The 13,623-nt window shown below is 65.2% G+C and overlaps 1 protein-coding gene and 1 long non-coding RNA gene across 3 annotated transcripts; one reads left to right on the top strand and one right to left on the bottom strand.

Moving 5' to 3' along the window:
* The first annotated feature begins 2,689 nt into the window (after positions 1 to 2,689).
* Positions 2,690 to 8,458, top strand: LOC142823151 (uncharacterized). 2 transcript variants are annotated; one of them, XM_075913705.2, is made up of 4 exons: positions 2,690 to 2,863; positions 3,648 to 3,715; positions 4,631 to 5,158; positions 7,916 to 8,458. In XM_075913705.2, the coding sequence occupies exons 3-4, from the start codon at positions 4,654 to 4,656 to the stop codon at positions 8,320 to 8,322; spliced, it is 912 nt and encodes a 303-aa protein (XP_075769820.2). In that variant the 5' UTR covers positions 2,690 to 2,863; positions 3,648 to 3,715; positions 4,631 to 4,653; the 3' UTR covers positions 8,323 to 8,458. The 2 variants fall into 2 exon arrangements, with proteins under 2 accessions (XP_075769820.2, XP_089627525.1); XM_089771399.1 differs by lacking the exon at positions 2,690 to 2,863 and adding an exon at positions 3,177 to 3,266.
* On the bottom strand, positions 8,069 to 11,465 carry LOC142823188 (uncharacterized). Its single transcript, XR_012898486.2, has 2 exons — positions 10,927 to 11,465; positions 8,069 to 8,615 (listed from the first exon to the last, which is right to left on the bottom strand). It is a non-coding gene; the product is annotated as an uncharacterized LOC142823188 (long non-coding RNA).
* Between the last annotated feature and the right edge of the window lie 2,158 nt (positions 11,466 to 13,623).

The raw sequence follows: 13,623 nt of genomic DNA, 5'->3' as shown, positions 1-13,623 counted from the left end.
GGGGGGGGGTCACAGCTCCCCCCACAAGCCGGGCTCAGCCTGGGGGGGTCACAGCTCCCCCCCACACGCCGGGCTCAGCCTGGGGGGGGTCACTGCTCTGGTTGGGGGTCACAGCTCCCCCCACAAGCCGGGCTCAGTCTGGGGGGGTCACAGCTCCCCCCCACAAGCCGGGCTCAGCCTGGGGGGGTCACTGCTCTGGTTGGGGGTCACAGCTCCCCCACAAGCCGGGCTCAGCCTGGGGAGGGTCACTGCTCTGGTTGGGGGTCACAGCTCCCCCCACAAGCCGGGCTTAGCCTGGGGGGGGTCACTGCTCTGGTTGGGGGTCACAGCTCCCCCCACAAGCTGGGCTCAGACTGGGGGGGTCACCGCCCTGGTTGGGGGTCACAGCTCCCCCCCACACGCAGGGCTCAGACTGGGGGGGGTCACTGCCCTGGTTGGGGGTCACAGCTCTCCCCACAAGCCGGGCTCAGACTGGGGGGGGTCACTGCTCTGGTTGGGGGTCACAGCTCCCCCCACAAGCCGGGCTCAGCCTGGGGGGGTCACTGCTCTGGTTGGGGGTCACAGCTCCCCCCACACGCCGGGCTCAGCCTGGGGGGGGTCACCGCTCTGGTTGGGGGTCACAGCGCCCCCACAAGCCGGGCTCAGCCTGGGGGGGGTCACCGCTCTGGTTGGGGGTCACAGCTCCCCCCACAAGCCGGGCTCAGCCTGGGGGGGGTCACAGCTCTGGTTGGGGGTCACAGCGCCCCCCACAAGCCGGGCTCAGCCTGGGGGGGGGTCACAGCTCCCCCCACAAGCCGGGCTCAGCCTGGGGGGGGTCACAGCTCTGGTTGGGGGTCACAGCGCCCCCCACAAGCCGGGCTCAGCCTGGGGGGGGTCACAGCTCTGGTTGGGGGTCACAGCTCCCCCCACAAGCCGGGCTCAGCCTAGGGGGGGGTCACCGCTCTAGTTGGGGGTCACAGCTCCCCCCGCAAGCCGGGCTCAGCCTGGGGGGGGGTCACTGCTCTGGTTGGGGGTCACAGCTCCCCCCTCAAGCCGGGCTCAGCCTCGGGGGGGGTCACCGCTCTGGTTGGGGGTCACAGCTCCCCTCACAAGCCGGGCTCAGCCTGGGGGGGGTCACCGCTCTGGTTGGGGGTCACAGCGCCCCCCACAAGCCGGGCTCAGCCTGGGGGGGTCACAGCTCCCCCCCACAAGCCGGGCTCAGCCTGGGGGGGTCACAGCTCCCCCCACAAGCCGGGCTCAGCCTGGGGGGGGGTCACTGCTCTGGTTGGGGGTCACAGCTCCCCCCACAAGCCGGGCTCAGCCTGGGGGGGGTCACTGCTCTGGTTGGGGGTCACAGCTCCCCCCACAAGCCGGGCTCAGCCTGGGGGGGGTCACCGCTCTGGTTGGGGGTCACAGCTCCCCCCACAAGCCGGGCTCAGCCTGGGGGGGGGGTCACTGCTCTGGTTGGGGGTCACAGCTCCCCCCACAAGCCGGGCTTAGCCTGGGGGGGGTCACTGCTCTGGTTGGGGGTCACAGCGCCCCCCACAAGCCGGGCTCAGCCTGGGGGGGGGTCACCGCTCTGGTTGGGGGTCACAGCTCCCCCCTCAAGCCGGGCTCAGCCTGGGGGGGTCACAGCTCTGGTTGGGGGTCACAGCGCCCCCCACAAGCCGGGCTCAGCCTGGGGGGGTCACCGCTCTGGTTGGGGGTCACAGCTCCCCCCCACAAGCCGGGCTCAGCCTGGGGGGGTCACAGCTCCCCCCCACAAGCCGGGCTCAGCCTGGGGGGGTCACAGCTCCCCCCACAAGCCGGGCTCAGCCTGGGGGGGGTCACAGCTCCCCCCACAAGCCGGGCTCAGCCTGGGGGGGTCACAGCGCCCCCCACAAGCCGGGCTCAACCTGGGGGGGGTCACAGCTCTGGTTGGGGGTCACAGCTCCCCCCTCAAGCCGGGCTCAGCCTGGGGGGGGTCACAGCTCTGGTTGGGGGTCACAGCTCCCCCCTCAAGCCGGGCTCAGCCTGGGGGGGTCCCAGCTCCCCCCACAAGCCGGGCTCAGCCTGGGGGGTGTCACCGCTCTGGTTGGGGGTCACAGCGCCCCCACAAGCCGGGCTCAGCCTGGGGGGGGTCACAGCTCTGGTTGGGGGTCACAGCGCCCCCCTCAAGCCGGGCTCAGCCTGGGGGGGTCACAGCTCCCCCCACAAGCCGGGCTCAGCCTGGGGGGGTCACAGCTCCCCCCACAAGCCGGGCTCAGCCTGGGGGGGGTCACAGCTCCCCCCACAAGCCGGGCTCAGCCTGGGGGGGGTCACAGCTCCCCCCACAAGCCGGGCTCAGCCTGGGGGGGTCACAGCTCCCCCCACAAGCCGGGCTCAGCCTGGGGAGGTCACAGCTCCCCCCACAAGCCGGGCTCAGCCTGGGGGGGTCACAGCTCCCCCCACAAGCCGGGCTCAGCCTGGGGGGGGTCACAGCTCCCCCCACAAGCCGGGCTCAGCCTGGGGGGGTCACAGCTCCCCCCACAAGCCGGGCTCAGCCTGGGGGGGGGTCACAGCTCCCCCCACAAGCCGGGCTCAGCCTGGGGGGGTCACAGCTCCCCCCACAAGCCGGGCTCAGCCTGGGGGGGTCACAGCTCCCCCCACAAGCCGGGCTCAGCCTGGGGGGGGTCACCGCCGCGCCTGGGCCAATGAGACCGAGGGAGGAAGGGGAACCACCCAGTTCCTGTCCCAGCCTGCTGGAAATTGAAGCCGCCTTTGTGTGTCTGCTCGGCTCCCCGCCCGCAGCCTCCGCCGAGCGTCCCCCGGGCCCGGCGCGCACCGCCGGCCACTTGGCTCCAGCCCCGGGGCTTGGCGAGGGCGCAGGAGACGCGCAGCGCCGCCCGGCCAGGAGGCCGCCTGGGTAGGAAGGCGCCGCGCTGGGCCCCCCCCCCTCCCCAAGAGCCAGGTCTGCGCCCGGCCTGGCGCCTTTCCCCGCCTCTCCGGGGCGCTCCCTGCGCGCACGCACCGCGCTCAGGGCGCGCCGGGGCTCTCCGTGGGGCCTGCGGGCCGCGGCGGCTGCTTCCCGGGGGGCCCTGCAGCGCGCAAGAGCGTGAGAACCGGGCGACCCCCCCCCTTCCCCGCGCGCTCTGGAGCGCGCAATCCCGGCGCGGGGCGCGCAAGATCGGGAGAACCGGGCGCCCCCCCCCCCCGGCAGCGCGCAATCCCGGCGCGGGGCGCGCAAAATCGGGAGAACCGGGCGCCCCCCCCCTGCAGCGCGCAATCCCGGCGCGCAAGATCGGGAGAGCCAGCGCGGGGCGCGCAAGGTGGGGGAGAGCCGGGCGCTCCGCCTGCGCGCAAGGGACCCCTCCCGCCGCGGCCACCCCCCCCCCCCCCAGGGGCCCGGCCACCCGCAGGGCGCTCTTTCGAAATCGCCCTCCGCCCGTGCAAACCACCAGGCCCCGTTATTTCGAAACGATTTTGCAACCAGGGGTGTGTGTGTGTGTGGGGGGGGGGATGTCGAAATGAAAACTCCTGATGCTGGGGGAGGAAGGGGGGGGCGAAGCTCCCTTTTCCAAAGGCGTTATTCGGAAAGCGGGGCCGGGGGGGCCGCTCTGTCGGAGACCTGGCTCCCCAGCGAGTGCCGTGGGGGGGTCCTGGCTCTTCGAGTGCCAACCGATAACCCCCCCCCCCGTCTCTTTCCCCAGGGCTGGGCGCAGAGCCGGCGGACGGAGGGAGAGAACCGGCCGGCGCGAGGAGAAACCGGCAGTACCCGGTAGGTGCCCGGCAGGGCCGGAGCGGGTGGTGGGTGGGGTGTGTTCCCCGCAGCTGGCTGTGGGACCTTTGTGTGTCCGTCCAGAGCCACCCACAGGGCGAGGTCCCGGCTGCAGGATCCATGATTTGGGTTTGTCCTCCCCCCCCCCCCCCAGAGCCACTGCCGGGCCCTGGCCCCCGCTTTGGGGAGAGGGGGCACAGACAGAGCTAAGGGGGTGCAAGCTACGTTTGGGGACCCCTGGCTTTCGGCAACGCCCACCCCTCCACAAAAAGTGTCGCCACACCGCTGTGGGTTGCTGATCTCGTGTGTCCGTGTCTGGCACTCTCTGCCGCGGTCTCTGGGCAGCCAGGGTTCCCTCTGATCTTTGTGTGGAATAAGTTTTGTTACGTGCGCCGAGACCCATGGGCATGTGCACCACCAGCCAAAACACCAACCTAGCTGAGGGCAGTTTAATCAGCTGGGTGGCACTGGACTCGTTCCTGAATGGCCGCACACACGCCCTGCTTACCGCTGGACCGTCCCAGGAGGTGGGGGTGCAGGGCCGGAGGCAACTCCCCCTCCCTTCCCCCAAGCCCGGCCCTGCTGTACCCCCACCCTGCCTCATATCTCCTCCCCCAGGGTGTATGGGGGCCTAGGTTTTGTGTTTCTCCTGGCGGCGCCCTCTTCGCGCACACCTATGCGCACGTAAAAATTTATTCCGCACGTGGACGGAAAAGAACACTGGCCACTGCGGAGCATCACTGGCCCCCCACAACTCACCGGTTTCTTTGCTCATAGGATGGTTGGGACCCCCCTAAAAAAAGCGCAGGGCCGGGGGCTGGCCACCCCGATGCGTCCGACAGGCCCTGGCCTTGCGCACTTCCGCCGACGCCCCCTCCCCTCGCACTGTTCCCATGTTTTCTCTGTTCGGCGCAGGGCGCTCGCCGGACCGGCCGAGGATGCTGGGCCCCCGAGCCAAGCGGGCGCCGGCCTGGAGCGAGCGGGAGGTGCTGGCTCTCCTGGGCCTGTGGGGGAAGGACGCCGTGCAGGCCCGGCTGCGGTCCAACCGGAGGAACCTGGTCGTCTACGAGCAGATCTCCCGGGCCATGGTGGAGCGGGGCTTCCACCGAGACGTGCAGCAGTGCCGGGCCAAAGCCAAGGAGCTGCGGCAGGCCTACCTGAAGGTCAGGGAGGCCAACGCCCGGGCGGGGGCCGCCCCCCAGACCTGCCGCTTCTACACGGAGCTGCACGCCATCCTCGGCGACCATCCCACTCCTGCCACCACGAGTCGGCAGGAGGAGCCGGAGGCCCCGGCCGCCGGGGCCTGGAAGGAGGAGCGGCTGGACGAGGATGAGGAGGCGGCGACCGGGAAAGCCGGCATTTTGGAGAACCGGGAGCTGTTCGCCGGCCAGGCGCCACTGCGGTGCAGCGGGGCCGCGCAGGACGCCGGGGAGGGGACGTCCGGTGAGTACGTGCCGTGGGGGGGGGGGGGGGGGGGCGCACACATGCTGATGAATAGCCGGCGGTCCTTGCGAGGGCAGGGAACCTGTTTTGGGTCGCGGGGGAACCGCTGACCCACAGAAAAATCAGTCGCGGGCAGCACACAAGTGCGACACACACACGTCCCTTCACACACCAGAGACTCGGGGACTCAGGCTAGTAGTGGGGGCCCCTATGCCACAACCGAGGGGTTCAGCTTGTGGAAGGGAGCTGCTGGGAAGCCGGCTTGGGGTGCTGGGACCTAAATTTCTGCCCTTCAAGTCCTGCGGTGGCTTCAATTTCTTCCTCTCGGTTCCCAGGCGTTGATCCGCAAGACAGGTGGGCAGAGGTCCCAAAAGAGGGGGCAGGGGGTCACTTCCAAGCCCCCTACTCCAAACACAAGAACTAGGGGTTGCCCAAATTAAAATCATCGGCAGCAGGTTTAAAAGAAATCAAAGGAAGGTGTTCTTCGCGCCGCGCACAACCTGTGGAACTCCTTGCTGGAGGAGGTAGTGAAGATCAGGATTTTAATAGGGTTCAAAAAGGAGCTAGATACATTCCGGCCAGCAGGAAACCTCCCAAGCAAAACCCGTCTGACACCCCAGCTTTCCCTGGGCCGCAGTTGGGCCCAGGCCTGAGACACAGGTGAGGGGCTAGAGAACCAATTTCACCCATCCCGAACGGGTCCTCCTGGTCCCAAAGAACCAGGCACAGATCCCCGGGCAGTTTACACTCTGGATCTTACCCCCAAGATCGCGCTGGGCCGATCCTTTAGCAGCTAAAATCGAAAGGTTTATTACTAAAGGAAAGAAGAGGTGGAGAGAAAGGTGGTTAAGGAGAATACGTCCCATGCAGCGAATCTCCCAGCTCTTGATGCCGGCTCTAGCAGAGATGTTGCCAACAGCCAGCTTAAAAGTCTCTGGTGTACGAGAGTTCTCGGCAAAAAATATGCAAACGAGGGCCTCATTTGCATGAGCTGCAATCTCATTTGCATATTTCGGCGGCGCTGCTTTTGCGCACACACACGGCGTGGGGATGTTTTCTTTCTGCGCCCGCCCCTCCCCCCTTCTCCCCCGAAACGCAGGGCTGGCGGGAAAAGGGGCTTTTGTGCCAAAAGAAAACGTCCCCCACGGCTCGGTGTTTGGGCCCCACCGGAGCGGCGGCAAAGATGCAAATGAGATCGTGACTCATGCAAATGAGGCCCTCATTTGCATCCGTTCCGCAGAGACGGGGCCGGGCTCCTTCCCAGCTGCAGGCTGGCGAGGGACAAAGAGCCGGGGAAAGAGGCAGAAGTGGAGACAGGATTTTCTATCCCTGCTGGTGTCTCCCCAGTCGGCCCCGTGTCCCACGCCGGCGGCGCTGACGCTGGCCGGTGGGCAGGTCCCAGAGCCGTCCCTCGGGGGCGGCCCGGCACCTCGAGAGCCATTGTCCCTGGAGCCGCACGATTGCAGGCCCCCGAGAACACCCCCCCCGTGCATAACTCCGCACGCAGACATCGCACAAGTGCACGGGTAGCGCACTCAGAATCAGGAGGACGCGAGCTTTTGTTTGACACCTCACATGGCCCCCGTTGTACCGACTTTGGGGCCACCCCCGAGCCCCTCCCCCCCCCGGGTGCAGCTGTGATCAGGCTGCTCCCCTTAAAGTCCAGTAGTGTAACGGGAGGGAGGGGGCAGGAGTAGGTGAGTGGGAGGGGCAGGAGCCGAGTGGGGGCAGGGTCTGGGCGGGAGGGAGGGGGTATTGGGGGCGAGGGGGGGCAGGAGCGGAGGAGGGGGTGGGGGGTTTGGACAGGAAGGAGGGGCAGGAAGAGGTTGGTGGGAGGGCGCAGGAGTGGAGAGGGGGCACAGGGTCTGGGAGGGAGGGGTGGGGCTGGTGGGGGTGGGACGGGACAGGAGCAGAGTGGGGGGCCAGGGGGTCTGGGCGGGGGGGAGGAGGGGGTTGGTGAGGGTGGGCGGGGGCAGGAGCGGAGAGGGGGCACGGGGTCTGGGAGGAAGGGAGGGGGCATGTGGGGGTGGGAGGGGGAGGAGCAGAATGGGGGGGCAGAGGGGGTCTGGGTGGGGGGGCAGGAGGCGATTGGTGAGGATGGGAGGTAGCAGGAGCGGAGAGGGGGCACGAGGTCTGGGAGGGAGGAAGGGAGGGGGCTAGAGGGGGTGGGAAGGGAAGGAGCAGAGTGGGGGGGCGCGGAGTGTGGGCAGGACGAGGGGGGCTGCAAGGCTGGACCCCCAGCCCCCCAATGCTGGAGGAGAGCCCTGAGACTCGGGGACCGAACCCAGGAAGGCCAAGGGCCACATCTGGCCCCCGGGCAGCGGGTTCCCCGCCCCCGATCTAGTGCCCGTTTCCCTCCCCCCATCACCGGACGGTGCCCCAGAGCCCAGGGGCCCAGTGGGGGAAAGGGCGGACGTCCCTGCTGCCTATTTCTGACTCCGTTTCCAAGCGCGACCAGCTGCTTGAAAAGGAAAACTGCCTTTAGGACGTTGGAGGGAAACTGAGGCACCCAAGGGGGAGGGGTGAATACAGCCGGACCCAGAGAGAGAACCCAGGAGTCCTGGCTCCATTCGCCCCCTGCGTGCTCCGAGCCGTAGCCCACGCCGCCCGTGTCCGCTAACTCGTCCCGCTCACGTGCGGAATAAATTTATTCTGCGCACCGAGGCATGTGCACCACCCATGGACACACGCGCTTTCGGTGGGGCTGCCGGGGAAAGTGGGGGGTGTCGCCCCGCTGACCGAGCTTCCTTTTTCCAGCGTTCGCAGGCGGCAGCGCGGCGGAGGGGCCCTTCCCGGGTGGCCGAGGGCCCAAGAGGCGGCGGGACGATGCGCCGCCCGACGGGCTGGCCGAGGCGGTGTCGAGGCTCTGGGAGAAGCCGGCGCCGGCCCGCGCCGAGGACCAGGACCGGAGGACGCAGCGGGAGATGCTGGGGCTGCTGCGGGAACAAACCGACATCCTGCGGTGCCTGCTCGAGATGATGGAGAAATACCTCAAGTCCCGCGTCCCCCTGCAGCCCCTGCAGAACAGCTCCCCCGCGCCGGCCGGCTTCCCCACCCCCCCGCACACGCTCTCCCCCTGGCGCCGGGCCCCGGCGCACCACCCCTTCCGCGCCAGCCCCGGGGAGGCCGCCCGCATCCACCGCCGCCCCTTCACGGACGCGTGACCGGGCGGCTCCTCCCTCCTTCCGCCCCCGCCCCTCCGAATGGCGTCCCCCCGGGGTCTCCGCGCGTCGCTCCCCTGGCGCCTCGTTCTGTCTCTCTTCCCGTGTGCAATAAAGGTTCGCTTCTTGAACAGGCCAATCGCCTTTCTGGCGGCGGAGGGAAACTGAGGCAGGCGAGGGTGAATGCAGGCCGGCGGAGAGTTCTGGCGCCACGCCTCCCCTGCTGGCGCCGAGCGTTAGCCCACGCTGCCCGTCTTCGCGGCAGCCCCTGGAAGCAATGGGCCTAGTTTTTCCATCTGCGTGGGGAATACATTTTGTTACGTGCACCGAGGCCGGTGCAAATGTGCACCACCCACAGACGCGCAAGCTGCTGGCGGTGGGCGCGCTCAGCCTGCCAGGTACATGGTGTTGGTTGACGTCCCATGCCCCGGGCCCCGTTTCCCCTCCTCCCCCACACTGGGCAGGCCTTTTTGGGAGGGGTTTGCTCTCCCCCACGGCAGCAAGGGAGGGGGCTCTGTGGGTCACAGCAGGTGGGGCTCGGATTCATTCTCAGAGCAAAGCAGGAGGGGTCTTGCTGAAGGTACGTTCCTACCCCCCCACAGCACGGGGGGCAGGCGGGTCTCTCGGTGTCAGTGCCCCCGGGTGGGGGTTGGGTTTTTTTAAACAAGGAAAGTCCCCCGATGGGGGATTAAGGCCGGGAGCAGAGGGACTCGGAAGGGTCCTGCCGACCGACTGCTGGAATATTTCGGGGAGGAGAGGCCAGGCAGAGATAGATAGAGGGGGTGTGTGGGGATAGATAGATGGGGGTGTGTGGGGATGGATAGAGGGGTTATGTGGGGATAGATGGGTGGGGGTGGGGATAGGTAGGGTGTGTGAGGATAGAGGGGGTGTGTGGGGATAGATGGGAGGGGGTGTGGATAGATAGAGGGGGTGTGTGGGGATAGACAGATGGGAGGGGGTGTGGATAGATAGAGGGGGTGTGGGGATAGATTGAGGGTGTGTGGGGGTGTGTGTGGGGATAGATATAAGAACTAGGAGTCACCCAACGAAATGAAGAGGCCGCAGGTTTGAAACAAGCCAAAGGAAGTTTTTCTTGACGCAGCGCACAGCCAACCTGCGGAACTACTTGCTGCAGGATGTGGGGAAGCCCAGGCATTTAAGAGGGTTCAGAAAAGAGCTAGATTCATTCATGAAGGTTAGGTCCACCAAGGGCTGTTAGCCCGGATGAAACCTGCCTCTGCCAAGCCAGCCCCCTCGTCATGGGGGAGGAGATAAGGGAGGGCTGGGGGGGAGCAGGGGTGGGACCTGCATCAGGCGGGTTGTCCCAGGGTCTGCACTCCCCTCAGAGGACAGCCCTGACCTCAGGGGAAGGGGCGGAGCCTCAGAGGAGAGCGTGACCAAATTTCCATTGCCGTTGGGTGAGTAAACTCGTCACCACGCTGTGGGGCCCAGTCTGGTCGCTGGGCTCAGAGCCTGCACGATGGGGAGAAGGGTTCATACACCCCCCCCTTTCCCTGGGGTGGGCGGTGAAGGATTTAAAGAGGGGGTCCCCCCCACCAACGTTCCCACCCATGTGCAGAATAATTTTTCGATGGGCACCGAGGCATGCATGAGTGTGCACCACCCCACATCAGCTGTTGGCAGATTGGGAGCCTTTCGCGAGGGGAACACCCAGACACCCAACTTAGGGGGCCCTGCGGCCCCACCCCCTTGGGAGATGGGCAGTGCAAGGTGTGGGCCTCCTAATCAAACAACTATTCAGTTATTTAATTCTGCCTCCAGAGAGCACGTCCTCCCCTTCGAGTTCAGCACCAGGGCAGGCCCCTCTCCTAGCCCGGCCATTAGCCCCCCCAGACACGCTGAGGGGCAGAGGGTCCGTCCCACAGCACGGGTGGGGGGGAGACGCCCTGCCCCTCTCACACACGTCACACTCAGCGCCTGGCACGTCCTCTCCCTCCGGCTGTCGGCCTGCACTGAACTGGGTTGCTCCCTTTTATAGCCCGGGCGTGCCCAGTAGGGGAAGGGGGCGTGGCCTTCTCCGCCCTCAGGGCTGGGTTAACCCCCTCCTGGCCAGGGCCCTCCCGGCTCCCCCTCCCTCCCCGTCCCAGCTCCTCCAGGGGGGGGAGTCCCAGGCCAGCTGGGCAATATAACCCCCCCGCCCCCGAGTATCCTTATCAGTGGCCTGAACCAACTTTGTCTTTTCCAGGGGGGGGGGGGGAGGTCGAGCGGTGCACTAGACCTCTGCTTTTGCCCCAGACTCCGCCCCCCCACACCCGCTTCTTCCTGCCCCAGGGCCCGCCTCTTTCCAAATGCCCCGCTCCCACCCCACCCCGCCCTCAAGCTCCAACCTACCCCGCCCTCACTCCTGTCCCTGTCCCCCCACACCCCTCCAGCCTCCCTCTGATTTCAACCGCTCAACCCTGGGTGCGTGCCTCAGTTTCCCTGGGCACGGCGCCAATACCTAGCTGGGGGTGGGAATTCCAGGGGGGAGGGCTCTGTTCCCTCCTCACCCCCACAAAGCCAGGCGCTGCCCCGCTCCCGAGCCAACCCCCCGGCTCCCTGCCCCACTCCGCAGACAGAGGCAGGGTCCCTCCCCCGGCGCGTAACTCAGCCTGTGACTCCCTGCGCAGCCAGAGCCAGGCCGGCCCCGAGTCCCTGTCGCAATCCCGCCAGGGTCCGGAAAGTCCCCTTTTCTCTAACAGCCGCTGCCCACGGGACGCTTTTCAGACAGGCTGAAACTTTGGAAACTTTTCAGGTGGCTTCCCGGGCCTGGGGGGGCCAGGCTGGGCAGGGTAGCCCCCCCCCCCACTGCCCTGCAGCACGGAGACCCAGGGCGTGGCCGTCTGCAAGGCGCACTTTGGAAACTGCTTCCATCCCGGCAAACTGCCAGCCGGCGTTTCCGACACCTGGCAGACGGGGAGAAGGCAGGTCAGCCGGCGGATAGCAGGGATTTCTTCAAAACGCAGCGGTCAGGGTACGGCGCAGGGCAGGGCTGGCCAACCTGTTACAGACGTGGAGCCAAACTAGCAGCGGATACAGCGCAAAGAGCCGGGGGAAAGAAGTTATTGAGAAAAAAAACCCCAAAATGCTGCCCCTTTAAGAGCCGTGTCTGGCCCAGGCAGGCTTCCGTGGGCCGCAGCGTCAGATCTCGCTGCGCCAAGTGGGAGGTTGTTGATCAAAAAGCGAAAAATAACCACCACCCCTTTAACTGGCCCAGGCAGGCTTCCGGCCGCAGCGCCAGAGCTCGCTGCGCCAAGGGGGAAGTTGTTGAGCAAAAAAAAAAAAGCCAAACGCTGCCCCTTTAAGAGCGGTGTGTGGGCCCCGCAGCGTCAGATCTCGCTGCCCCAAGCGGCGCCCTGCCCGGAAAAACCGGTCCAAGCAGGGGCCCACAGGAAGGGTCGCGGGTGTGGGTGCGGGAGTGACAATTTTTCCTTTGAAGAGCCGCCCCCGGGCGTAGGGGTCACCGGCCGAGTGGCGGCCGGCGTGGGCTGGGCCCCGGCACCCAGACGGACGTGGATCGCACCCGGCTCGGCTCTGCCCCGGACGGGGGCGGATTCTCCCGGGCCGCGGAGAGGCGCTGGATTCGAGGCTCGGAGCCGAAGCGGGCCCGGGTCGGCGTTTCCGGCTCGTTGTTTTCAATCGCGTCCGATTGTGGGTCCGTTTTCCCAGCGGCCTTCCTGGCTCTGCTTTTGTCTCTCTCTGCGCCGGGTGCCAGAGGCCCGATCCCGTCCCCTTCCCGCTTCCCGGCTCCTTCCCACGTGGCCAGCAAGAGGCAAACCAGGCCGAGTCTGTATCGGCGTTCGCTTCCCGCAAGCCTGGATCCAGCGCCCTTGGTTTTTCCGGCTTTCCCTCCTGCTCGCTCCCTCCTTGTCCCAAGCACATCCAGGGCGTCCCCGCTAGACAGCCAGGGACGTTCCCAAACACGCGGGCGGGTCGCGGAACGACGTCAAACGGGCAAGTTTTGTTCCCTCCGTGGCTGATTTCCATTCGCGCCACTTGGGCTTTTCTTTTTTTGGCACGTGCGACTTAAGAGCGGGGAATGGTCGTGAAACCGTAACCCGTCATTGTACGGAAATCGAACTAGCCCGTCCCGACATCCTGCGACCTGATCCCCTAGCCCAGGGGTTCCCGACCTTTTTCGGTCCCCGTCCCCCCTTGGCTTTTAGCAAACCTTCCCGTACCCCCTATTCAATAGGAACGGAAAGAAATTCTAGACTCTGGAATCCGCAACTTTTTTCACTCACACGACTACTTTTGGAATATTTCAATTAGGATAATCTAGTTATTTACTGAATATTCCTGCACCCTCACTCCTGCCCCGACCTTGCACCCCCACCTGCACCCCACCTCCCATCCAGCCCCCCACCTCCTGCCTGCTCCTGCACCCTCACTCCTGCCCCGACCTTGCACCCCCACCTGCGCCCCACCTCCCACCCAGCCCCCCACCTTCCACCTGCTCCTGCACCCTCACTCCTGCCCGGACCTGCCCAGACATTGCTTTTGCGGAAAAGTGTCCGTGCCAATCTAGATGCTCTGTTCCAAAAATGCTTTTAACGGAAAGCTTTTCCACTAAAAGCATTTCCGGAAAATCCTGCCAGTCTAGACCTAGCCCATGAGTCTACCAATAAAGAAGAGAAAAACAATGTGAGTGTATCTATCAGTAACAGAAATACGTGATTGTACCAGGAAATAACAGAAATTCAACACAAGTGTACCAGGAAATAAAGAACAGAAATACAATACGAGCGTACCAATTAATCACAGAAACACAACATGAGCGTACCAGTAAGTAACAGAAACACGTGAGTCTACCAATAAGAAACATGAATACAACAGGGCTGTGTCTAGACTGGCCAGTTTTTCCAGAAAATCAGCCACTTTTCTGGAAAAACTTGCCAGCTGCCTTCACTGGCCGCTTGAATTTCCGCAAAAGCACTGACTTCCTACTGTAAGAAATCAGTGCTTCTTGCGGAAATACTATTCTGCTCCCGTTCTGGCAAAATACAATGTGAGCGTACCAATTAATAACAGAAATACAACATGAGCATACCAGAAAGTAACAGAAATACAATGTGAGTGTACCAATTAATAACAGCAATACAACATGAGCATACCAGAAAGTAACAGAAATACAATGCGAGCGTACCAGTAAGTAACATGAATAGACCGTGAGTATACCAGAAAGTAACAGAAATACAACGCGAGCGTACCAGTAAGTAACATGAATACAACGCGGGTATACCAGAAAGTAACAGAAATACAACGCGAGCGTACCAGAAAGTAACAGAAATACAATGCGAGTAT

The sequence above is a fragment of the Pelodiscus sinensis genome, chromosome 19, assembly GCF_052426305.1.
Source record: "Pelodiscus sinensis isolate ZL-2025 chromosome 19, ASM5242630v1, whole genome shotgun sequence".
Lineage (NCBI taxonomy): Eukaryota > Metazoa > Chordata > Testudines > Trionychidae > Pelodiscus > Pelodiscus sinensis.
Note: the sequence above shows the minus strand (reverse complement) of the source record. Positions and strands in the feature narration are given on the sequence as shown.

Excerpts from the sequence above, each read along its gene's own strand:
- LOC142823151 (XM_075913705.2), top strand. The coding sequence starts at position 4,654 with ATGCTGGGCCCCCGAGCCAAGCGGGCGCCGGCCTGGAGCGAGCGGGAG. Across the intron at positions 5,159-7,915 it reads CGCCGGGGAGGGGACGTCCG|CGTTCGCAGGCGGCAGCGCG; the intron begins GTGAGTACGTGC and ends TCCTTTTTCCAG.